Source organism: Pseudophryne corroboree, chromosome 3 (genome assembly GCF_028390025.1).
Source record: "Pseudophryne corroboree isolate aPseCor3 chromosome 3, aPseCor3.hap2, whole genome shotgun sequence".
Classification (NCBI taxonomy): Eukaryota; Metazoa; Chordata; class Amphibia; order Anura; family Myobatrachidae; genus Pseudophryne; species Pseudophryne corroboree.
The window spans coordinates 6,150,688-6,175,341 of NC_086446.1; the positions used below are offsets into that span (position 1 = coordinate 6,150,688).

A 24,654-nucleotide genomic window follows, 5' to 3' on the forward strand; every position below is an offset into this window, starting at 1 on the left:
GAAACATATATTTTCAGGGCCCTGATAACGTCTAGCAACTTGGAGTCCTCCAAGTCCCTAGTAGCCGCAGGCACCACAATAGGTTGGTTCAGGTGAAACGCTGAAACCACCTTAGGGAGAAACTGAGGACGAGTCCTCAATTCCGCCCTGTCCGAATGGAAAATCAGATAAGGGCTTTTACAGGATAAAGCCGCCAATTCTGACACGCGCCTGGCCCAGGCCAGGGCCAACAGCATGACCACTTTCCATGTGAGATATTTTAACTCCACAGATTTAAGTGGTTCAAACCAATGTGACTTTTGGAACCCAAAAACTACATTGAGATCTCAAGGTGCCACTGGAGGCACAAAAGGAGGCTGTATATGCAGTACCCCTTTTACAACGTCTGAACTTCAGGGACTGAAGCTAGTTCTTTTTGGAAGAAAATTGACAGGGCCGAAATTTGAACCTTAATGGACCCCAATTTCAGGCCCATAGACACTCCTGTTTGCAGGAAATGTAGGAATCGACCCAGTTGAATTTCCTCCGTCGGGCCTTACTGGCCTTGCACCACGCAACATATTTTCGCCAAATGCGGTGATAATGTTTTGCGGTTACATCCTTCCTGGCTTTGATCAAGATAGGGATGACTTCATCCGGAATGCCTTTTTTCCTTCAGGATCCGGCGTTCAACCGCCATGCCGTCAAACGCAGCCGCGGTAAGTCTTGGAACAGACAGGGTCCTTGCTGGAGCAGGTCCCTTCTTAGAGGTAGAGGCCACGGATCCTCCGTGAGCATCTCTTGAAGTTCCGGTTACCAAGTCCTTCTTGGCCAATCCGGAGCCACGAATATAGTGCTTACTCCTCTCCATCTTATCAATCTCAGTACCTTGGGTATGAGAGGCAGATGAGGGAACACATACACTGACTGGTACACCCACGGTGTTACCAGAGCGTCTACAGCTATTGCCTGAGGGTCCCTTGACCTGGCGCAATACCTGTCGAGTTTTTCCCAACGGTTTATAATCATGTGGAAGACTTCTGGGTGAAGTCCCCACTCTCCCGGGTGGAGGTCGTGTCTCGTTCGGGCACAAAATCTTAACTGAGGCTTGGAGGAGGGTCATAGGGGGAGGAGCCAGTGCACACCAGGTAGTTCTAAAGCTTTACTTTTGTGCCCAGTCTCCTGCGGAGCCGCTATTCCCCATGGTCCTTACGGAGTCCCCAGCATCCACTTAGGACGTTAGAGAAAAACTCTTTTACTAAGAGAACTCTGTAGAGCTCCCCTAGCTGTGACCGGCTCCTCCAGGCACATTTTCTAAAGTGAGTCTGGTAGAAGGGGCATTTAGGGAGGAGCCAGCCCACACTATTAAACTCTTAAAGTGCCAATGGCTACTGGTGGACCCGTCTATACCCCATGGTACTAACATGGACCCCAGCATCCTCTAGGATGTTAGAGAAATACCGTTATCAACGGTAAATTCTTACCATAACGTATATATCTGTAAGCAGTGATTGGCTGAAGATATAAGCCCATATGGATACAACAACGATGACAAGTAAGAGGTTCCAATGACTCAAGGAGACAGATGAAAGCTTGACCCAATGCATCTCTTTAACCTGTAACCTATGGTGTTGTGACCAACTTACCTAAACTGTACCGGGTGTTTCTAAGGTACTTCTATATTGTTTGCTGTGTATACATTATATCACACTGACCCGGGCAAAGACTGTAATTTGCGGTACTTTTACTTACACTTTTCTGCTAGTGCAAATAAATCGCTCTTTTATGCTCTGGAACCACATGATCGGGCTGGAACAACATTGTGCAACTAAGTACACGGGTTTAATATAATTGAATAGCCTTGTCATGGATGATTGATACTCCTGTAAGTTCAGACAGTAACAACTGTATTTTACATTAACAAGTCATAAATTACACACTGTTCAGTCCTGAAATGAAGAACTCCTATTATATAGTCACGTTATTAATGCAAAAAAATTGTATCAGAAGATCAATAACATACACTAAAGACTTCACAGTATAATATTAAAAATAGCAATTGAAAGATAATATAACATATAGGCTTAAAACAAAAAAAAAACAAGAATTTTAAAATCAATAATCTGTGTGGTGTCCAAGGGCAACGCATGTTACGCTCTGCTTCCTCAGGCAGTGTGGAATCGGACTGCATATCCTGTACTCAGGGCATGGAAATGGCTTCTCAGCCCTGTGAGTTTTCTGATGTGTAACAAGATTTGATATCTGTGTAAAACATTTCCCACGCTGAGAAAATGGAAACGGTCTCTCACCGGTGACTTTTCTGATGTTTAACAAGATTTGATTTCAATGTAAAACATTTCCCACACTCAGAACATAGAAATGGCTTCTCACCTGTGTGACTTCTCTCATGTATAACAAGATATGACTTCTGTGTGAAACGTTTCCCACACTCAGCACATGGAAATGGCTTCTCCCCTGTGTGACTTTTCTGATGTGTAACAAGATGTGATATCTGTGTAAAACATTTCCCACACTCAGAACATGGAAATGGTTTCTCACCTGTGTGAATTTTTTTATGTCTATTAAGATCTGACGACGTGATAAAACATTTTTCACACTCAGGGCATGGATATGGCCTCTCACCTGTGTGACATCTCTTATGTTTAACAAGATCAGCTGATGTGGGAAAATTTTTGCCACACTCAGCACATGGAAATAGCCTCTCACCTGTGTGATGTATCTGATGTTTAACAAGATTTGCTTTCTCTGTAAAACATTTCCCACACTCAGAACATGGAAATGGCTTCTCGCCTGTGTGACATCTCTCATGTCTAAAAAAAGCTGTTTTGTCAGTAAAACATTTCCCACACTGAGAGCATGCAAATGGTTTCTCTCCTGAATGATGTCGCTCATGTCTAACAAGACCTGATTTGCATGTAAAACTTTTCCCACACTCAGAACATGAAAATTGATTCACACACGTGTGACTTCTCTCATGTCTAACAAAAGCTGTTTTGTCAGTAAAACATTTCCCACACACAGAGCATGCAAATGGTTTCTCCCCTGAATGACTTCTTTCATGTAAAACAAGATGTGATTTCTGTATAAAACATTTCCCACACTCAGAACATGAATAAGGCTTTTCACCTGTGTGACTTCTCTGATGTGATGCAAGATCTGATTTATCTCTAAAACATTTACCACACTCAGAACATGGAAATGGTTTCTCACCTGTGTGAATTCTCTGATGAGTAATAAGACGTTCTTTACGTGTAAAACATCTCCCACACTCAGAACATGAAAATGGTTTTTCACCTGTGTGAATTCTCTGATGTGTAAAAAGAGTGTCTTTTCGTTTAAAGCATTTCCCACAATCAGAACATGAAAATTGCCTGTCACCTGCCTTAGCTGGGGGATGGCTAATACGCTTTGTAATCTGTGTCAAATATTCGGTATCTATAGAAGTGGGCAAAGTCTTATCTACTCCAAGAGCTGAAATAGAAGTACCAATATCTGAATTATTAGGAGAACATTCCCCATGAGTGGTGGGACCAGATGGAGCAATAGAGTTTTCTCCATGAGCATCTTGTGTGAGGTTATCTTTGATTTCACCATCTGAAGAGAAATGGAGATGTTCCTCTGAGATATTACTGCTGAGGTGTCCAACTGCTGAGTACAGAAACAATATATAGGAGAATTAATATTTCCCTGTAATAAGATTCGTTTTATAATATATATGAAGATGATGATGATGATGATGAAAGGTCCCAAAATTTCTGTCTAAGGGGTATACTCAAGATGTTTCATGGTACCATTTGTAACTCACGGAGAAGTGTTTAGATGATGGTCTGATTGGGAAGGCATGGCAGAGTTTGGGAACAGTACAGGAGAAATACTGAAGGTGGAAGTGGTGACCTGGGAGGAGAGGCCACAGTCACTGGTAGAATGAAGAGGACAGGAGGGAACGTGTGAAGATTACACTGGAGATGTAGGAAAGAGAATAGTGGTTGAGGGCTCTGCAGGGGAGTGAGATAAGTTTGATATATATTCTGTATATGACGGAGACAGTGGGGCAAAGGAGGACAGCAGAAGTATATCAGTGAGAGAGGAAAATGAGACAGGCAGTGGTGATGAGGATACATTGAAGAATGGCAAGGTGGGAGCTCAGTAGGCTGTGGTGGATGACTATGTTACAGTAATCTCGGTGAGAGATAATGGATTTAATAACCATTTCAGTGGCTTCCAGAGTGTGAAAGGGCCTGATCCTGGGGATATCACAGAGGTACATGTGGCAGGATTAGGAGAGTAACGAATGACACCCAGACAACGGATTTGGAAGATACAGGTGAGAGAGGTTTTGTCAACACAAGTGAAGACTAAAGGTTGAAAGGGGGGAAATGACCTTGGTAGAAGGAAAGCAATGACTTTAACTTTGGAAATGAGGTTAAGGAAGTACAGTGTTATCCAGGAGGAGGTGGGTGACAAAAAGCTGGTGAAATGGAATAGAAGAGAATGGGATAGGAATGTGGAAGATGGGTAAATATGGATGTCATCAACATATTGTAGCCAAAGGAGCTAAGCCCATAGGGGGAAAGGTGAAGAGAAATAGAAGGGGCCAGGGTTGAAATCTTGATGGATACTGGTGGGAAGGAGGATAATTATGATTGCACACAACAGTCATAGTGCACCACACACTACATTTACCCATTCATACCTTCAATACTACTCCTAAGAGGAATGAGAAGACACGAGTTTCATTACTTGTTGTAAAACTATCTCTTTGCTAAATATAGAACTCATTTAGCTTTAAGCTTATATTAAAAAAGTATATTAGGACTGCCAAAGCCCAGATTTAGTTTCTCCATGTCTTCAAGGCCTGAATGAATACACGCGCGCACGCACACACACACGCACAAAGTCAAGTGCAGAATAATTAAAATACTTTAGATAAAATCAGAATATACAAAAGCTGTTCTACTCATTCTTCGCACGAGAGTTTCTGATTTTCACGGTTGTACATTTGGTAAATCTATAGAGATGGAAATTTGAGACGTCTTGATGTAAGTAAATATTAATACATGGTACCTGGCTTTACCAAAGGAGCACACGTGGCAGATATGGTAAAAAGTGACAGGAGGTGCAATTCAGATCATGATCCGATTGTCTGTGTGGGCGTTATAATTTACACAATGCAAGCCACACATCGGTAATAACGTCATCATGTCAACCCCCTTTTAATCCCTTTAGGGAAAGTTTATTAAAATTCTGTTTACGTAGTTTTCCTATTTCCCACCTGAATACCTATGTTACTTTTCATCTTCCTAACATATGAGGAAGTAAGGTAAGAGAATTAGTGATGAGTCAGTGAGTGAGTGAGGGCTTTCACACACACACACACACACACACACACACACTATATATATATATATATATATATATATATAAAAACACATGCAATGAGTCTTTTCTGCCTTCATTGTAAGTGCAATTTGTATATTAAACCTGTTTTCAAAAAGGATCTCTGCACTAAGGGGGTCATTCCGAGTTGATCTCTCGCTAGGTATTTTTTTGCAGCGCTGCGATCAGATAGTCGCCACCTATAGGGGAGGAGTGGTGTTCTGTTAGCCGGTGGCCGGGCTCCCGACGACCAGCATACCGGCGCCGGAATCCCGACCGCCGGCATACCGACATCTTTTCTCCCTCTCGGGGGTCCACGAAATCACTGGAGGGAGAATAGATAGCGTAGCGCGCCACCATGCCTACAAGGGGCTCATTTGCACTCGCCCAGCTGTTGGTATGCCGGCGGTAGCGATTCCGGCGCCGGTATGCTGGTCGCCGGGAGCCCGGCCGCCGGCACACCCTACTACACCCATAGAGGAGTGTATGTTTGCTTTGCAAGTGTGCGAACGCTTGTGCAGCCGAGCGGTACAAAAAAGTTTTGTGCAGTTTCTGAGTAGCCCAGGACTTACTCAGCCGCTGCGATCACTTCACCCTGTCCGGTTCCGGATTTGACGTCAGACACCCACCCTGCAAATGCCTGGACACGCCTGCGTTTTCCTACCACTCCCAGGAAACGGTCAGTTGCCGCCCACAAACGTCCTCTTCCTGTCAATCTCCTTGCGTTCGGCTGTGCGAATGAATCCATCGCTCAGAAATGATCCGCTTTGCACCCGTACAACGCGCCTGCGCATTTAGTTTCAGTTCTGACTTGATCGCTGCAGAAAACTATAGCATGCGATCAGTTCGGAATGACCCCTAAGTTCTGTGCTTTCTGGGTGTCTTCCAATACCCTTGTCACTGCAAAGTGGTATTGGGAAAGGGAGACACTTGTGTTCTAGGTATTAGAAAGCTGAAAGGAGATCTGTATGACCTAAGGAAAATCCCACATTGGGTCAAGGTCGATATCAGAGTACTCTGTACAATATATGGTGATTATCGTGATTCTCTTACAATTGAGTGACACACACTGGTGTTTCTTATGATTATTAGTGTTCTGAATACACACTGAGATTGTGGGTATGGGTCGTTGGGTCGATAGCCATTAGGTCGACCACTATTGGTCGACAGGGTGACTAGGTCGAAAGGTCAAAAGGTCGACATGAGTTTTTTTACTTTTATTGCTGTTGTTTTCTTCGTAAAGTAACGGGGAACCCCAATTAGTGCACCATGTTCACTCGCCATGCTTCGGGCACGGGGTCTCGCTCTGCTACCGCTGTGCTCGGAACAGGTTACTGTTCCCAATCGTAGTCCACGTGGATAGTAAAGTATGAAAAATTCCAAAAATGTAAAAAAAAAATTGAAAAACACGTCGACCTAGTACGTCGACCCAGTGACCCTGTCGACCTAATGCATGTCGACCTAAATGGTGTTGACTTAATGACCGTATCCCTGAGCTGTATCCTGTGCTCTATTGCGCACAATTTTCTTTGATCTATCTTTCTCTATCAGGGTCCACAGGATCTACCTTGGGGATATATGGTAGTGACAGCAGAATGGGCACCAAACAGTTAAGCTCCCAGGATGCATCGGGCCAGGCCCCTATATCCCCGCCTCCCGCAATTCAGTTTTTCTGCTGCGGAGTACTCTGGGCTCCACAATGATAGACATTGGGGTGTAGAGTAGGATCTTGATCCGAAGCACCAACAGGCTCAAAAGCTTTGACCTTCTTCCCAAGATGCATAGCGCCGCCTCCTATATCACCCCGCCTCCATGCACAGGAGCTCAGTTTGTAGTTGGTGCTTGAAGTGCAGTTTGTTTTCTGAGGAAAAAAGAAGACTACAAGGGCTGCAGCAGAGGCACAGATTGTGCTGGATGTCGGTACACATTACCTGCTGCAGCTCCATCTCTCCCCCAGCGGTGCTGTACACTCCCGTGCCCTGGTTGCCGGGTACCGACAGCAGGAGGCTCCGGTTTTCTTCCAAGTTAGTCACACACGGCTGCGGCTCTCCGGGATCGCATGGCCGCGCTTCGGGAGTAGGTAAGTGGGACCTGCTTGTGGGACCCAGTCTTTATCGTGATCCGGCGCGGTCAGTGGGAGGCGGGCTGCGTGCGCTGGCAGTGGACACTGTGGCAGTACAGGCGATCTCACTAGTTCACCAGGGCATGGGACAGGTCAGGTTTTCTCTATAAACCGTTTTATTAGAGCCCGCAGTACCCGGTGGTTTTGCCAGCAGAGGGGATAGAGCTTGGACGTGAAGCCCCTCCCCCAGCCCCATTTCTGCAAATGTTCCCGCCCTGGAGCTGCATCTCTGTCTTTACTCACTCCCTGGCAGTGTCTGTGGCGCCATTACTCCTCAGCTCACTGTTCCTGGGACTGCTTGGGTAAATCCTCCTGCGTAAAGCTGCTTGGTTGTCAGCGCTGTGACTTTACAAGATACTTAAGTGTTCTACCTGCCTTTTTAGTCAGTGTTAGTAAGAAAGAGTGCAATTAGTCAGGGTTTATAGTACAATTACCCTGTGATATACATCCAGTTCTTACTGTGTACTGTTATATCTATCGTTATATAGCTGTGTAAGCTAGTCCAGTGCAGTATTATTGTTAGTAATAACCTCTGCATTGTACAGACTGTGACTATTTGTGTGTGCATTTGATAGCTGAGTGGTGTCCATTTCGTGTCTTTCACTCAACCTGCTATCCCTATATTCTATAACCTGAGGGGGCTTGGTGCGTCAGGTGTTATCTAATATCGGATTTTCACAAAGATATACTGCATTACGTATTTTTCTCTGTGATTTAGTCACCATATCTCTCCTTTATCTCTGCTAGTGCTGACTACATTGTGCAGGGGTTTGGGTTTAGGGATATAGTGCTGCTGCCAATTGTACTGTGTTACCTGATACTGCAAGTTATATCATGTCTGCTTCTGAGGGTAACGGTTCTGGGGCTGAACACACTGCCAGTGTTGCTGAAGCCGCAGATATCTATGAGGAGAATATAGCAACTTTGGGCTCTGGTTCTGGGGGCTCCTTGCCCCCCAGTGGGACGGTGGCAACGGGGACAAATAATGACCAGCCGTGGGGCGCTTTTTCCACGCTTCTGCATACGTTTGTTCATAAACTAAACACCCCCTATGGGACCCCCAATGCCGGTACAACCGCTTGTGGTCCCTGCAGCTAACCCGCCGTGGGCGGACGATTTATCTGCTCAAATAAAGAAGTTGAACCAGTCCCTGACTACTAAGAAGTCTGACCGTCGCTCGCCTACGTCCAAGGGGTCCTCTAAGCGAGCGCTTGTCTCCTCACAATCCACTGCTGTCACTGACACCTCGTCGGATGAAGACGGCACTTACACTGACCCCACAGGTTCTGACTCAGATACAGCTGATAGGGAGGGTGGTTCACATGTGGATGTTCCTGATCTTTTGGAGGCTACTAAGTTAATTTTACAGATTACGGATGATCCCGAGCCATCCGTTCCTCCTAAGAAACCAGATAGGTTCAAGCGTCAGACCACCTAATTGACCACCTAATTGATATACGTCGGGAACCCTGGGAAAACCCGGGTACGAAGTTTGTGCCTCAAAAGAAGATGCTGGCTCACTATCCCCTCGCGACGGAGCCGTCAAAGAATTGGGAAACGCCTCCTCCAGTGGACTCGCATGTGGCTAGGATGGTGGTTTCCTCAGCTCTACCGGTCACCACCGTCACGTCTCTAAAAGAGCCTACGGATAAACGTGTGGAGGGTTGTCTGAAAGCGATTTACACCCTCACGGGTGCTGCACAAAGGCCCACTATTGCAGCTACATGGGCTGCAGAGGCTATTGAAGCATGGGCCTTGGCGTTAGATGCTGAAATCTCCTCTGACCATGCTAGACAATGCTTGTCATATATTGTCACACCTTCTCGTTATATTAAAGAGGCGGCTTCTGATGCCAGCATCCTGGCAGCCAAGGCCTCTACTACGTCAGTCCTAGCTCCCCGGGTATTGTGGCTGAGATCCTAGTCTGTGGATCTGGACCCTAGAAAAATCCTGGAGGTACTCCCTTTTAAGGGAGATATTCTGTTTGGGGAGGATTTAAATAAGATTGTGGGTGACTTGGCTACTGCCAAAACTGCCTGTCTGCCAAGTACTGCTCCTTCTGTGTCGAAGGCTAAAGGTACTTCCTTTCGCCCTTCAGGTAAAGCAAAAGGTCAGGCGTACAACAAGCAGGCCCGCACTTCCAAACCTGCTAAGCCTAAGCTCAAAAGAGCCTGGACGGCCCGTCAGCCAGCTTCCAAGACAGATAAGCCTGCCGCATGACGGGGCGGGCCTCCCTCTGGGGGATCCCAGGGTGGGGGGCTGGCTTCTAGGGTATACCCAGGAATGGTTGAAGACCACTTCAGATGCCTGGGTACGGGAAGTCGTCACTCGAGGTTACGCTATAGCCTTCAAAAACCAACCCCCTCATCGATTTTGCCAGACAGATGTCCCGTTGAACGAGACAAAGGCAAACACTCTACATTCGGTGGTACAGACCCTCCTGGATACAGGAGTCGTAGTACAGGTGCCTCTTGCGCTGAGGGGCAGGGGGTACTATTCTCCGCTGTTTCTAGCCCCGAAACCGAATGGGTCCTCCCGGCCCATTCTCAACCTCAAGGCATTGAACAGGTTTGTGAAGATTTCCAAGTTCTAGATGGAAACGCTTCGCTCTATAGTTCTGGCCTTGGAACCTGGGGACTTCATGGTCTCCCTGGATATACAGGATGCTTACCTGCATATTCCTATAGCAGTGTCTCATCAGCAATACCTGAGATTTGCAATTGGCAACTGCCATTACCAGTTTCGGGCGCTACCTTTTGGTTTAACAACGGCTCCGCGAGTCTTTACAAAAGTCATGGCGGTAATGACAGTGGTACTCCGCCGTAAAGGGGTCAGGATACTGCCGTATTTGGAAGACTTGTTAATCCTGGCAAATTCCCCAGAACTTCTCCTGCGTCATATAGATGTGACGGTCCGGTTTCTGCAAGCCCACGGGTGGCTCATCAACTGGAAGAAGTCATCCCTGCTCAGAGCATGGTGCATCTGGGAGCACTATTGGACACTCACAACCAGCGGTTGTTCCTGTCTCAGTAGAAAGTCCTGAAACTTCAAGACAGGATTCGTTGCTTCCTATCTCATCCGCAAGTTTCGATACATTCTGCGATGCAGGTGCTGGGCCTCATGGTGTCAGCATTCAACATGGTGGAGTACGCTCAATTTCACTCTCGCCCTCTCCAGAGGCTGGTTCTAGCCAAATGGGACGGCCTGCCTCACCGGATCAGGTCTTAAATGATCTCATTGACTCTGGAGGTCCGTCTGTCGCTGCTCTGGTGGCTCCGGGACCAACAACTGTGCAGGGGCCACCCGTTCTGGATATCCGACTGGGTCCTGTTGACGACAGATGCCAGTCTAAGAGGTTGGGGCGCGGCGCTGGAGCAATACTCCCTTCAGGGGCGGTGGACCACAGAGGAGTCCCTTCTCTCGATCAATATTCTGGAGTTGCGGGCGGTCTTCAATGCCTTGAACCTAGCCCAACATTTAATTCAGAACCGTCCTGTTCAAGTACAGTCGGAAAACGCCACCACAGTGGCTTACATAAATCATCAAGGCGGCACACTCGAAGCCACCAAGCAATGAAGGAAGTCTCATGGATTCTACAGTGGGCAGAAAGCCATCTACCGGCCATATCGGCAATATTCATTCCGGGAGTCCTGAATTGGGAAGCGGACTTTCTCAGTCGTCAAGACGTGCATGCCGGCGAGTGGGGCCTCCATCCAGAAGTGTTTCAACTCCTAGTGGAAAGGTGGGGCCTTCCAGACGTAGATCTGATGGCGTCTCGACACAATCACAAGGTTCCGGGCTTCGGAGCAAGGACAAGGTATCCTCAAGCAGCAATCCTGGATGCGCTGGCGGTACCGTGGAGGTTTCAGCTGCTGTACGTGTTCCCTCCGGTGTCACTCCTGCCCAGGGTAATTCGGAAGTTCAAGCAAGAAAAAGGAATCCTGCTTCTCGTAGCTCCAGCGTGGCCCAGACGGCACTGGTTCTCAGACCTGCAAGGCCTATCGTCAGAGCGTCCAATTCTACTTCCACAACGTCCAGACCTCCTCGTTCAGGGCCCGTGTCTACCAGGACCTAGCCCGGCTGTCTTTGACGGCGTGGCTCTTGAAGCTTCCGTCTTAAGGGCTAGAGTTTTCTGAGGTGGTCATTCAAACTATGTTGCCGGCCCGGAAACCGGCTTCGGCTCGGATTTACTATAGGGTCTGGCATTCTTACTTTGTTTGGTGCGCATCTAACGATTATGACGCTTCCAAGTTTAGTATAGCCAAGTTGTTGGCTTTTCTTCAGCATGGCCTGGACTTAGGCCTGCGTCTGGCCTCCCTCAAGGTTCAAATATCTGCCTTGTCGGTGTGGTTTCAGAGAAAAATTGTGACCTTACCTGATGTGTATACCTTTACTCAGGGCGTGTTGCGTATCCAACCTCCCAATGTCCCGCCTATGGCTCCTTGGAATTTATCGGTGGTTTTGGAGGCGTTACAAGAGTCTCCGTTTGAACCTCTTGGTTCCACTGACCTTAAGTGGCTTTCCCTTAAGGTGGTGTTTCTGCTGGCTATTGCTTTAGCTAGAAGAGTGGCAGATTTGGGTGCCTTGTCCTGTAGTTCCCCATATCTGATATTTCACCGTGACCGGGCGGTTCTTAGGTTTTGTCACGGCTATCTACCCAAGGTGGTTTCTTCGTTCCACCTTAATCAGGAGATTGTAGTTCCGGCACTTGTTTCTCCTGATCTGTCTCCCAAAGAGCGGTCTTTGGATGTGGTACGGGCTCTCCGTATCTATGTGAAGAGAACTGCTTCTATTAGGAAATCTGATTCTCTTTTTGTTGTGTTTGGGTTTCACAAACGTGGCTGGCCTGCTCACAAGCAAACTCTGGCCAGATGGATTAGAATGGTGATTGCACATGCTTATGTGAAGGCTGGTCTCTCTGCTCCTGATCACATTAAGGCCCATTCTACTCGGTCTGTTGGACCTTCTTGGGAGGCCCAACGTGGTGCAACCCTTAAACAATTGTGCAATGCGGCTACGTGGTCCTCAGTGAACACGTTCATTAGGTTCTATGCCTTCGATACTGCCGCTTCCCGGGATGCTTTCTTTGGACGACGGGTTCTTGTGCCTGCTTCAGTGCGTCCCCTCCCGTAAGGAACTGCTTTAGGACATCCCCAATGTCTATCCTTGTGGAGCCCAAGGTACCCCGCAGCAGAAAACAAGTTTTATGGTAAGAACTTACCTTTGTTAAAACTCTTTCTGCGAGGTACACTGGGCTCCACAAGGCGCCCACCCTGACGCACTTAGCTTCTTTGGGTTGGTATGGCATTAGCCACTGACACTTCTCCTGTCGGGAGAGTGTGGTGTTTGTGGCAACTGGCAGTTGTCTCTTTTACTTGCTACTGCATTGGGCTGGTTAACAAAACTGAGCTCCTGTGCACGGAGGTGGGGTGATATAGGAGGCGGCGCTATGCATCTTGGGAAGAAGGTCAAAGCTTTGAGCCTGTTGGTGCTTCGGATCAAGATCCTAGTCTACACCCCAATGTCTATCCTTGTGGAGCCCAGTGTAGCTCGCAGAAAGAGTTTTAACAAAGTTAAGTTCTTACCATTGTTTGGTGCGGCAGGAGCCGGAGTACTAGAACGATTGAGTGATCCTTCTATGTGTCTTAAAACGTATAATAGAAAGACGCTCCAACAATACTCCGCTGGGTCGCAACAACTGTTACCTCCGAGTGCACTGATGTTTCGGTAGGAGTCAGACTGGATGTACTTGCAAGTCCGTACTGATGATCCCAGGCTGCAGCCAGAGAATGGGGAGAAGGTAAGGTGTCTTTTTACGGTTAGCTGTTTTAGACGCATATTTGCAGCCTTACAGTTCCAGGTGGAGACTACCGGACAGTTGCTGACGTGGCTGCCACCTTGGTTGCACCAACGTTAGGCCTCAGGGATCTTAGGTGCTGGGGAATAGTTGAGGCCGCGATCCCCGAGGTTGATGTCGGCAGTGGGGAGTAAGACGCTCCCTTGGTCACACCTACCCCCAGTTTATGACCAGTTTCCACTGAGTCTCCCGCCATAACCTGCTATTTCCACTGCCGTCTGAGACGCTTAATATACTATACCGGTCACAGTCACGTGTGCGGCTGTGTTCACTGGTGCATCGGATTCGCCTAGCCGTTTGTTTGCGGCATGGTCACACATGTGAGCGGGGGTTAAGTCTCCCTGTATTCCGCTCTCCTGAGGCAGGTGATACAGCACTGAGTTCCTACCTACCCTGGGCGGTATTGCGTAGTTGATTAGGTGCCTGTGCAAATGAGCGTTGTGAACATTTACTGCTGTATTATTCTCTGAATGTCTAAATACGCTAGTTTCCGGTATAAGGTAATGCAGTAATGTTTCTTCCTACCTACTTATATGTATTGTGTAGTTGTAAAAATGTGCTCATATTGTACAATGCATATTAACGCATTTTTTTATGTGACCGATTGCTAGTGTGATTTCTGATGACGTGTATGTAAGAACTTTCTGAATAAACCAGATCCTAGTCAGATACTTGTTAATTCACAGGAACCTCCCTTGGGCAGTTTTTGCACAGATGTTGTCTAGATTAGCAGAACGCATGGTGCTTGCTACGGCTCCTGGTATGGGGTTCCCACTTCACCCTTACATGCAACATCCCATTTGGGTCATGCCACATCCAGTGCAAGTCAGATAGACAGGGAGCTACTTCTTCACTGTCTACACTAATTTCAGAATCAGTGGGTACTTCAGATGATAAAGCTGAATCCTCCCTTTCTGAATCTGCTTCTAGAGAGGAGGAGCATTCTTCTGCAGTGGATATACCTGACTTAATTCAGGCTGTTAAATCTATTCTGTCAATCAAGGAGGCAGCAGAGCCTGCGCTAAAATCTAAGGCGCCTGTGTTTAAACGTCCAAAAACACAATTTCCTAACTCACATCAGCTGAAGGAAATTATGCAAGAGGCATGGGTTACACCCAGTAAGAAGTTTAAGATTCTAAAGAAATGGGATTCTTTTTATTCTTTTTCTACTGTGGACTGTTTAAAAAAAGGGACGGTTCCTCCCAAGGTAGATGCACAAGTAGTGAGTCTAGTGAGCAAATCTACATTATCTCTGCCTCCAACATAAAACATGTAACAAACAGAAAGATTGATGGGTTTCTTAAGACTGTTTTTTCTTTAGCAGGGGCAGTGACTAGCCCAGCTATGGCCACAGCCTGGGTGGCTAAAGCAGTGGCAGGCTGGGCAGATGCTTTGGATGATGATCTTTCAACAGCTACGAAAAAACAGTTATCCCATATTGCATGTATAAAGCAGGCATCTGCTTTTATGGAAGAAGCTGCCCTAGATATAGGCACAGTAGCTTCTCAGGCAGTAGCTTCCTCAATAGCAGCTCGCAGAGCTATCTGGCCACATGCATGGAAGAATTATTCGGAATCCAAGAAGGTCCTGGAATCTTTGCCGTTTGTTAGAAATGTTCTGTTTGGCACAGAATTTAATATTATTGTGTCTCCAAACAGGATGTATTTTCCCTCTTCATATGGGATGCAGTTATGTGACAGGCGGACAGGAGACCACCGGTCACAATACCTATGCTGGAATCCTGCCCCCTCACAATCCCAACAGCATGATGACTAACAGGGACTATTCCCACTTGTGGGTGTCCACGACACTCATAGAGTGGGGATAGAACCTGTGGCGTGCGCAGCTAGCCGGGAAGCCTACAGTGTGGCGAGCACAGCAAGCCCACAAGGGGCTACGTTGCACTTGCCTTGGGTTTTTACAAGATGTGATTCAGATGATGCTCAAAGCAAGGAATCCATCCTCTGCTCGCATCTATTACCGGATAGGACATGCGTATTTTCAAGGTGCGCTGCCAAAAGCTTTGATCCTATGTCCTTCAGAGTTTAGAGAATTCTAGCAGCTTTTCTTCAAGCAGGAATCGACTGTGATCTCCAAATAGCTTACTTGAAGGTACAAGTATCAGCATCACCTGTATGGTTCCAAAAGAATATGGCAAACCTACGGAATGTTCGCACTTTTTTCCCAAGGAATGCTTCACATTCAACCTCCTTTTGTTCCCCCTACAGCTTACTGGGATCAAGAAATAGTTCCCGGGGCACTTCAAGTTGCTCCATTTGAACCACTAAATCGTGAGAATCTCAAATGGTTGATAACTAAAGTGATTTTTCTTCTGGCTATTGCATCAGCCAAAGCAGTATAAGTATGAAAACCCATCCTGACGCACCTGATTTGAGAATCTGTACATTTACTAACCTCTTCCTGTCCTTTGGTATGTAAGTGTGTGTATATTCTTCTCGCGTGAATACTTCTCCCTCTCGATAAAACTGCTCCTGCTTTGAGCTTTGGACCCAACTGAATTGCCTGAGCTGGGAGGCGGGGATATAGGGGTCTGGCCCCTTGCATCCTGGGAGTCTGAAAAGCTTAACTGTTTGGTGCCTGTTCCGCTGTCGCTACCTAATATCCCAAGGTAGATCCTGTGGACTTCAGAGAAACAAGGTTATCTAGGTAAGTCTACCATAACCTCTACTTTTCCTAGAGGAGGGTGCATGATAAGAGATTGTTACAGTGACTCAGCATAGAGAATATGTGTCAGTTCTGTAGTAAGTGATTATTACTCACCTGTGCTGATATCTTTAGGGATTTCCTCCTCCTTACACTGCTGGTCACCCACCACATACGTCTCTTCTTCTCCCTCTATATCTTCTACCTTTATATCAGTCACATACGTCTCATCTTCTCCCTCTATATCTTCTGCCTTCATATCAGTTACATACGTCTCTTCTTCTTCTCCCTCTGTATCTTCTGCTTTTATATCAGTCACATGTGTCTCTTCTTCTCCCTCTATATCTTCTACCTTTATATCAGTCACATACGTCTCTTCTTCTCCCTCTATATCTTCTACCTTTATATCAGTCACATACGTCTCTTCTTCTCCCTCTGTACCTTCTGCTTTTATATCAGTCACATGCGTCTCTTCTTCTCCCTTTATATCTTCTGCATTTATATCAGTCACATGCGTCTCTTCTTCTCCCTCTGTATCTTCTGCCTTTATATCAGTCACATGCGTCTCTTCTTCTCCCTTTATATCTTCTACCTTTATATCAGTCACATGCGTCTCTTCTTCTCCCTTTACATCTTCTTCCTTCATATCGGTCACATGCGTCTCTTCTTCTCCCTCTACATCTTCTGCCTTCATATCGGTCACATACGTCTCTTCTTCTCCCTCTATATCTTCTGCCTTTATATCAGTCACATACGTCTCTTCTTCTCCCTCTATGTCTTCTGTCTTTATATCAGTCATATGCGTCTCTTCTTCTCCCTCTATATCTTCTGTCTTTATATCAGTCACATACGTCTCTTCTTCTCCCTCTATGTCTTCTGCCTTCATATCAGTCACATACGTCTCTTCTTCTCCAGCTATATCTTCTGCCTTCATATCAGTCACATACGTCTCTTCTTCTCCCTCTGTATCTTTTGTCTTTATATCAATCAATTGTTCACCCTAAATGAGCCAGAAAACAATAACACATTACATTAATAATGTCCGATATTGAAAAAAAAGCAATCTAATACCTACCGGTAATTCCTTTTCCCGTAGTCCGTAGTGGATACTGGGGAATTGTACTTTAGTACCATGGGGTATAGATCAGGTCCACTGGAGCCTGGCACTTTAAAACCTTTAATGTATGTATGTGTGTGTGTGCTGGCTCCTCCCCTCTATGCCCCTCCTACCACACTCAGTCTAGGAAACTGTGCCCGAGGAGACGGACATACCACGAGAGAAGAAAATAGTTACATCAGCGGTGAGGCACTAAGAAAACACACAACCATAACCAAAAGGAGGGTGCTAACCAAAACAGAGGACTGCAACAGCAACCTAACCAGGATAGCACAGCTATCCCAACAACAAAATGGGAGCGCAACGGCTGGCCAACCAGACACTTACTCTGGTAAGCAGGAATCGAAGCACTGAGGCGGGCGCCCAGTATCCACTGTGGACTACGAGAAAAGGAATTACCGGTAGGGATTAAATTCCTATTTTCTCTTACGTCCTAGTGGATATTGGTGAATTGTACTTTAGTACCATGGGGAAGTCCCAAAGCTCCCAAACGGGTGGGAGAGTGCCGAGACCCCTGTAACACTCCCTGACCAAACTGAAGGTCATCCTTGGCCAAGGTGTCAAATCGAAAGAACTTAACAAATGTGTTCAAACCAGACCAAGTAGCAGCTCGGCACAACTGTAAGGCCGAGACACCCCGGGAAGCCGCCCAGAAAGAGCCCACAGATTTTGTCGAGTGGGCCTGAATAGACGTCGGCAAAGACAGAGCCTCCGAAGTATAGGCTTGTTAAATGGTCAACCTGAGCCAATGAGCAATTCATTGCTTAGAAGCCGGACGACCAATCTTGGTGGCATCATAAAGGACAAACAGTGAATCAGATTTCCGATGATGAGCAGTCCGTTTGGCATAAATCTTCAGAGTCCTCACCACATCCAAAGACTCTGGACCAACGGAGGCATCAGACAACACTGGAACCACAATGGGTTGATTCACAGGAAAAGCTGACACCACTTTTGGCAAAAACTGAGGTTGAGTCCTGAGTTCCGCCCTAACTTCATGAAAAATCAAATAAGGGCTCTTACAGGATAAGGCCCCTAATTCAGAGACACATCTGGCAGACGCCAATGCTAACAACATCACTGTCTTCCAGGTGAGAAATTTCAACTCCACTCTATGCAATGGTTCAAACCAGTCTGATTGAAGAAAGGACAAAAAACACATTGAGATCCCACGGAGCCGTGGGAGGTGCGAAAGGCGGTTGCATATGAAGAACTCCTTTAAGGAAAGTCTGTACTTCCAGCAACATGGAATAGAGAGCGACGAAATCTGGACTTTGATGGAACCTAAATGTAGGCCCATATCCACTCCCACTTGTAGGAAAAGTAGAAAGCGACCCATTCTAAATTCCACAGGAGAAACCTTTCTACTTTCACACCGGGAAACATACTTTTTCCAGATACGATGATAATGTTTAGACGTAACCATCTACCTGGCCTGGACCATGGTGTAAATTACCCAGGAGGGAAGACCTTTTCTAGCTAGAATCTCCCTCTCAACTTCCAAGCCATCAAACGTAGCTGCTGTAAGTCTGGATAGATGAATGGACCTTGTTGTAGAAGATCCTTTTGAAGCGGCAGATGCATGGATCATCCAGAGCCATGGTTAGGAGGTCCGAGTACCACGCCCGTCGAGGCCAATCCAGGGCAATTAGAATTGCTTGAATGCTTTCCCTTCTTAGTCTTTTTAGAACCCTTGGGATTAGCGGTAGAGGAGGAAACAGGTACACAAGCTGGTACGGCCATGGTGTCGTCAGCGCGTCCACCGCTACAGCCTACGGATTCGTTCTGGAACAGTAACGGCATGGCTTCTTGTTGAGACGAGAAGCCATCAGATCTATCTGCAGACGGCCCCACAAGTGAATTAACTGTTGAAACACCTGGGAATGTAGGCCCAATTCCCCCGGATGGAAGTCGTGTCTGCTAAGGAAGTACGCTTACCAGACGTCCACTCCTGGAATGAATATGGCTGATATGGCCCTTGCGTTGGCATCTGCCCAGACGAGTATTCTTGACACTTCTTGCATTGCCGCTCTGCTTTTTGTTCCCCCTTGTCGGTTTATGTACGCTACTGACGTGGCATTGTCCAATTGAGCCTGGATCGCCTGATCCTTCAGGAGATGGGAAGCTTGCAGAAGAGCATTGTTCCAGGATGTTTATCGGCAGAGCAAATTCCTGAACTGACCATATCCCCTGGAACTGAGCCCCTTGGGTCACAGCTCTCCAACCCCGGAGGCTGGCATCCGTTGTCAGTAGAATCCACAAGTGGATATTGAAATTCCTGCCTTCTACCAGGTGAGGAACTTGTAGCCACCATAACAGAGAAATCCGGGCTTTTGGACAGAAGGTCACTTCCTGTTGCATGTGAAGGTGAGACCCCAACCAGTTGTCCAGCAAGTCCAGCTGAAATGGCCGGCCATGAAACCTGCCGTATTGTATTGCCTTGTAAGCAGCAACCATCCTGCCCAGCAAGCTTATGCAAAGATGTATGGATACCTTGCGAGGACGGAGCACTGAGCAGGCCATAGCCTGGATAGCCAAGGCCTTGTCCATCGGAAGAAACACCTTTTGAGACACTGTATCCAGCCAGTATCATTCTGAGGAACTGAAGACGTTGGGTAGGTTCCAGGTGAGATTTCTGAAAATGTATGATCCACCCATGATCCGTAAGCAGGCGTCAGATCGATGCTGTGCAGGAGACGCTCCCTGGACTCAGCCTTTATCAAGAGATCGTCCAAGTAGGGGACTATGTTGACTCCCATCATCCGCAGTTGCAGCATCATCTCCGCCATGACCTTGGTGAAATCCCTCGGAGCTGTGGATAGGACAAAGGGCAAATCCTGAAACTGGAACGGTCATCCAATATGGCAAAGTTGAGGTAAGCCTGATGAGGGGGCCACATGGGAATGTATAGGTAAGCATTTAGGGACACCAGGAATTCCCCCTCTTCCAGACCGGACACCACTGCCCGCAGGGATTACATCTTGAATTTAAACACCCGCAGATACAGGTTTAGAGACTTCAGGTATAAGATGGGTCGCACCAAACCACCTGGCTTTGTAACAACAAAAAGACTGGAGTGAAAACCCCTGTTGTGTAACGAAAAAGGTACTGGAACCACCACCCCTGTCCGCAAAAGTTTTTGAATAGCCTCTTGCAAGGTAACTTTTGTTGCGGATAAAACTGGCAAGCCTGATTGCAAAATCTGTGAGGAGGAAGCGCTTGAAATTACAGCCGGTATCCCTGGGAAATGAGGTCCCTCACCCAAGGATCCCGGCAGGACTTTGTCCACACGTGGGTGAAGTGTTGAAGGCGAGCACCCACCTTGCCACAGGAGCCAATCATCGCACGGAAGGCTTAGTGGCAGGGGATCCAGTGGTCTGGTTCAGAGAGGCAACAGCTGCAGGTTTACAGGACTTAACACAAGATCCTCTGGGAGTGGTGGAGACCCCTTGGCCCCTGCCTCTGAACCTTGCCACACGAAAAGACTGCAAGGAGGGTCCTGTGTAAGAACGTCTAGCAGGTGGCGCAGCCGACGGCAGATAGGTAGACTTACCCGCGATTGCCTGGGAAATCCATTTATTTAATTTGTCACCAAACAATGCATCACCTGTAAAGGGATGATTTTCTACACCCTTTTTGGAATCAACGTCCGCTGACAATTGATGTAAACACAGAGCTCTGCGTGCCGAAACACCCATAGCAGTAGTGCGGCCATTTATCTTACACAATTCCTTTATAGCCTCACTCATAAAATTTGCAGCAGAGTAATTACCTTATCCCGGGGCAGATTGTCAAAGCTATTAATAATAATATCGGACCACTTGACTACCGCCCTAGAAATCCAACCACAAACAATTGTGGGGCGCTGTGCTGCGCCCGCTGCCGTATATATTGCCTTGAGAGTGGTCTCAATTTTACGGTCAATCGGCTCTTTTAGGGCTATAGCCCCTGGCACCGGCAGTACCAACTTCTTAGACAGTCTGGACACAGACATATCAACTGATGGGTGAGTTTTCTGATACCTTCCTATCATCAGTTGGGAGGGGAAATGTAGATAAAAACCTCTGAGGAATTTTAAATTTCTTATCGGGGCTTTAACCATGCTTCCCTGGCCAGGGAGTTTAATTCAGTGCGATTTGCCGGAGCATGACGTTACGCATCCAATAGTATCGTATGTTGCCATGACGACTGTCCCGCCTACCATCTACGTGGCAGTGGGGGACCGCGTCTATGACGTCGGCGTCGGGGGGCCGGAAGCGGGAGGTGCGAGGTGTGTCTCACACGTTTGGTGTTATAAAAGGTATGTTTGTTTTGTTATACTGTATCCTGACGAAAGGTGCAAATAAAGGCACCTGAAACGTTGATCTAAACTGGCTTGGTGAGCTGTATGATTTTTTCCAAATCCATTGGAGTGCCGCCCATTACATTGTACTGTTTGCTGGGCCTTGTAGTGCCACGGGAGGGCACCCGGGTATTTGCTCTCTGCTGTAGGAGTGCCGGTCACAGGTGTTTTTTATATATATATACTCGTTACCGAATTTATAAAGTTAGTGCTGGGCACCCCGTGGAATTTTCAACTCCTCTTAGTCAGTTTAGGCCGCGGCGGGCACCGACCGCAGCTCGTGGCCCGTGACAGTCGCATGACATGCCACCAACTGCACTGGGGACCCACTAACTGGGACCCCGGTGTTAACACTTACTGCACCTGCGACTCTTCGGCATCTATTAGAGGGTGGCGGCAAGCTGTTGGCGTGGGCACACGTACTAACGATGTGTGATCAGGAGCTCAATGTCCTGTCAGCTGGGATTACGAACCATAAACACTCAGGAGGTTGGTTCGGTCCCCAATCTAAGTCCCACGAAAACTCTCTGGAGCTCCAGAGAAGTGCAACCGGCTCCTGGGCACATTTTTCTAAACTGAGTCTGGTAGGAGGGGCATAGAGGGAAGGAGCCAGCACACACATACACACACAAAAGGTTTTAAAGTGCCAGGCTCCAGTGGACCCGATCTATACCCCATGGTACTAAAGTACAATTCCACAGTATCCACTAGAATGTAAGAGAAATCAGGTTTAACTGAAGAATAATAAGATTTTAAACCTATCGTTAAATCTTTTTCTCCTAGTCCGTAGAGGATGCTGCGGACTCCGTAAGGACCATGGGGTATAGGTGGGCTCCGCAGGAGACATGGGCACTCTAAGAAAGACTTTAGGTCTGGGTGTGCACTCGCTCCTCCCTCTATGCCCCTCCTCCAGACCTCAGTTATAGAACTGTGCCCAGAGGAGACGGACAGTACGAGGAAAGGATTTTTGTTAATCTAAGGGCGAGATTCATACCATACACACCGTATAACCTGGAATATATGCAACCAGTTACCAGTATGAAACAAAACAGCATCAGCCAGAGACTGATCAAAACTGTAACATAACCCTTATTAAAGCAACAACTATATACAAGCCTTGCAGAAATATGTCCGCACAGGGCCGGGCGCCCAGCATCCTCTACGGACTAGGAGAAAAAGATTTACCGGTAGGTTTAAAATCTTATTTTCTCTTACGTCCTAGAGGATGCTGGGAACTCCGTAAGGACCATGGGGATTATACCAAAGCTCCAGACCGGGCGGGAGAGTGCGGATGACTCTGCAGCACCGATTGAACAAACATGAGGTCCTCATTATCCAGGGTATCAAACTTGTAGAACTTTGCAAAAGTGTTTGAACCCGACCAAGTAGCTGCTCGGCAAAGCTGTAATGCCGAGACGCCTCGGGCAGCCGCACAAGAAGAGCCTATCTTCCTAGTGGAATGGGCCTTTAACGAATTAGGTAACGGCAATCCAGCCGTAGAATGAGCCTGCTGAATCGTGTTACAGATCCAGCGAGCAATAGTCTGCTTAGAAGCAGGAGCGCCAACCTTGTTGGCTGCATACAGGACAAACAGTTCCTCTGTTTTCCTAACCCGAGCCATCCTGGCTACATAAATTTTTAAGGCCCTGACCACATCCAGGGACTTGGAATCCTCCAAGTCCCCCGTAGCCACCGGCACCACAATAGGTTGGTTCATATGAAACGACGAAACCACCTTAGGTAGAAATTGAGGACGAGTTCTCAACTCTGCCCGATCCACATGGAAAATCAAGTAGGGGCTCTTGTGAGACAAAGCCGCCAATTCAAACACCCGCCTCGCAGATGCCAAGGCCAACAACATGACCACTTTCCAAGTGAGAAACTTTAATTCAACCATTTGAAGAGGTTCAAACCAGTGTGATTTAAGGAACTGTAACACCACGTTAAGGTCCCACGGTGCCACTGGGGGCACAAAAGGAGGTTGGATGTGCAGCACTCCCTTTACAAAAGTCTGGACTTCTGGGAGAGAAGCCAATTCCTTCTGAAAGAATATAGACAAGGCCAAAATCTGCACTTTAATGGAGCCTAACTTTAAGCCCATATCCACTCCTGTCTGCAGAAAATGGAGAAAACGGTCCAGGTGAAAATCTTCCGTAGGAGCATTCGTGGCTTCACACCAAGATACATATTTCCTCCAGATACGGTGATAATGCTTCGCCATCACTTCCTTCATAGCTTTGATTAGAGTAGAGATGACTTCCCCCGGAATACCTTTCCTAGCTAGGATTTGGTGTTCCACCGCCATGCCGTCAAACGTAACCGCGGTAAGTCTTGGATCACACAGGGCCCCTGCTGCAACAGGTTCTCACTGGGAGGAAGAGGCCACGGATCTTCTGTGAGCATTTCCTGAAGATCTGAATACCAGGCTCTCCGAGGCCAATCTGGAACAATGAGTATTGTCTGCACTCTTGTTCGTCTTATGATTCTCAATATTTTTGAGATGAGTGGAAGTGGAGGGAACACATAGACCGACTGAAACACCCAAGGTGTCACTAGGGCGTCCACCGCCACTGCCTGAGGGTCCCTTGACCTGGAACAATACGTCTGAAGCTTTTTGTTGAGGCGTGATACCATCATGTCTATTTGAGGAAGTCCCCACCGACTTGTTATCTCTGCAAAAACTTCTTGATGAAGTCCCCACTCTCCTGGATGGAGATCGTGTCTGCTGTGGAAGTCTGCTTCCCAGTTGTCCACTCCCGGAATGAAGACTGCTGACAGAGTGCTTACGTGATTTTCCGCCCAGCGAAGAATCCTGGTGGCTTCTGCCATTGCCGCTCTGCTCCTTGTCCCGCTTTGGCGGTTTACATGCGCCACAGCCGTGACGTTGTCTGACTGAATTAGAACGGGTAGGTTGCAAAAAAGATTCTCCGCTTGTTGTAGGCCGTTGTATATGGCCCTTAATTCCAGCACGTTGATGTGTAGACAAGTCTCCTGGCTGACCATATTCCCTGAAAATTTCTTCCTTGTGTGACTGCTCCCCATCCTCGGAGGCTCGCGTCCGTGGTCACTAGAACCCAGTCTTGAATGCCGAACCTGCGACCCTCTAGATTGTGAGCACTCTGAAGCCACCACAGGAGAGACACCCTGGCCCTGGGGGACAAGCTTATTTTCTGATG

The 24,654-nt window shown here is 47.3% G+C and overlaps 1 protein-coding gene across 2 annotated transcripts in view; it reads right to left on the reverse strand.

Moving 5' to 3' along the window:
• Positions 1-1,799: 1,799 nt before the first annotated feature.
• The window catches only part of LOC135054504 (zinc finger protein 567-like), a 33,262-nt gene continuing 10,407 nt past the window's right edge, over positions 1,800-24,654 (reverse strand). Inside the window, exons 5-6 of one of the 2 annotated variants that reach the window (XM_063957624.1) lie at positions 16,137-17,019; positions 1,800-3,645 (exon numbers count right to left, since the gene is read on the reverse strand). In XM_063957624.1, coding sequence (XP_063813694.1) covers positions 2,285-3,645; positions 16,137-17,019 — 2,244 coding nt within the window. In that variant the 3' untranslated portion in view covers positions 1,800-2,284. Of the gene's footprint in view, positions 3,649-16,136; positions 17,020-24,654 lie in introns of both variants that reach the window. The other variant, XM_063957623.1, reaches the window with a different exon arrangement.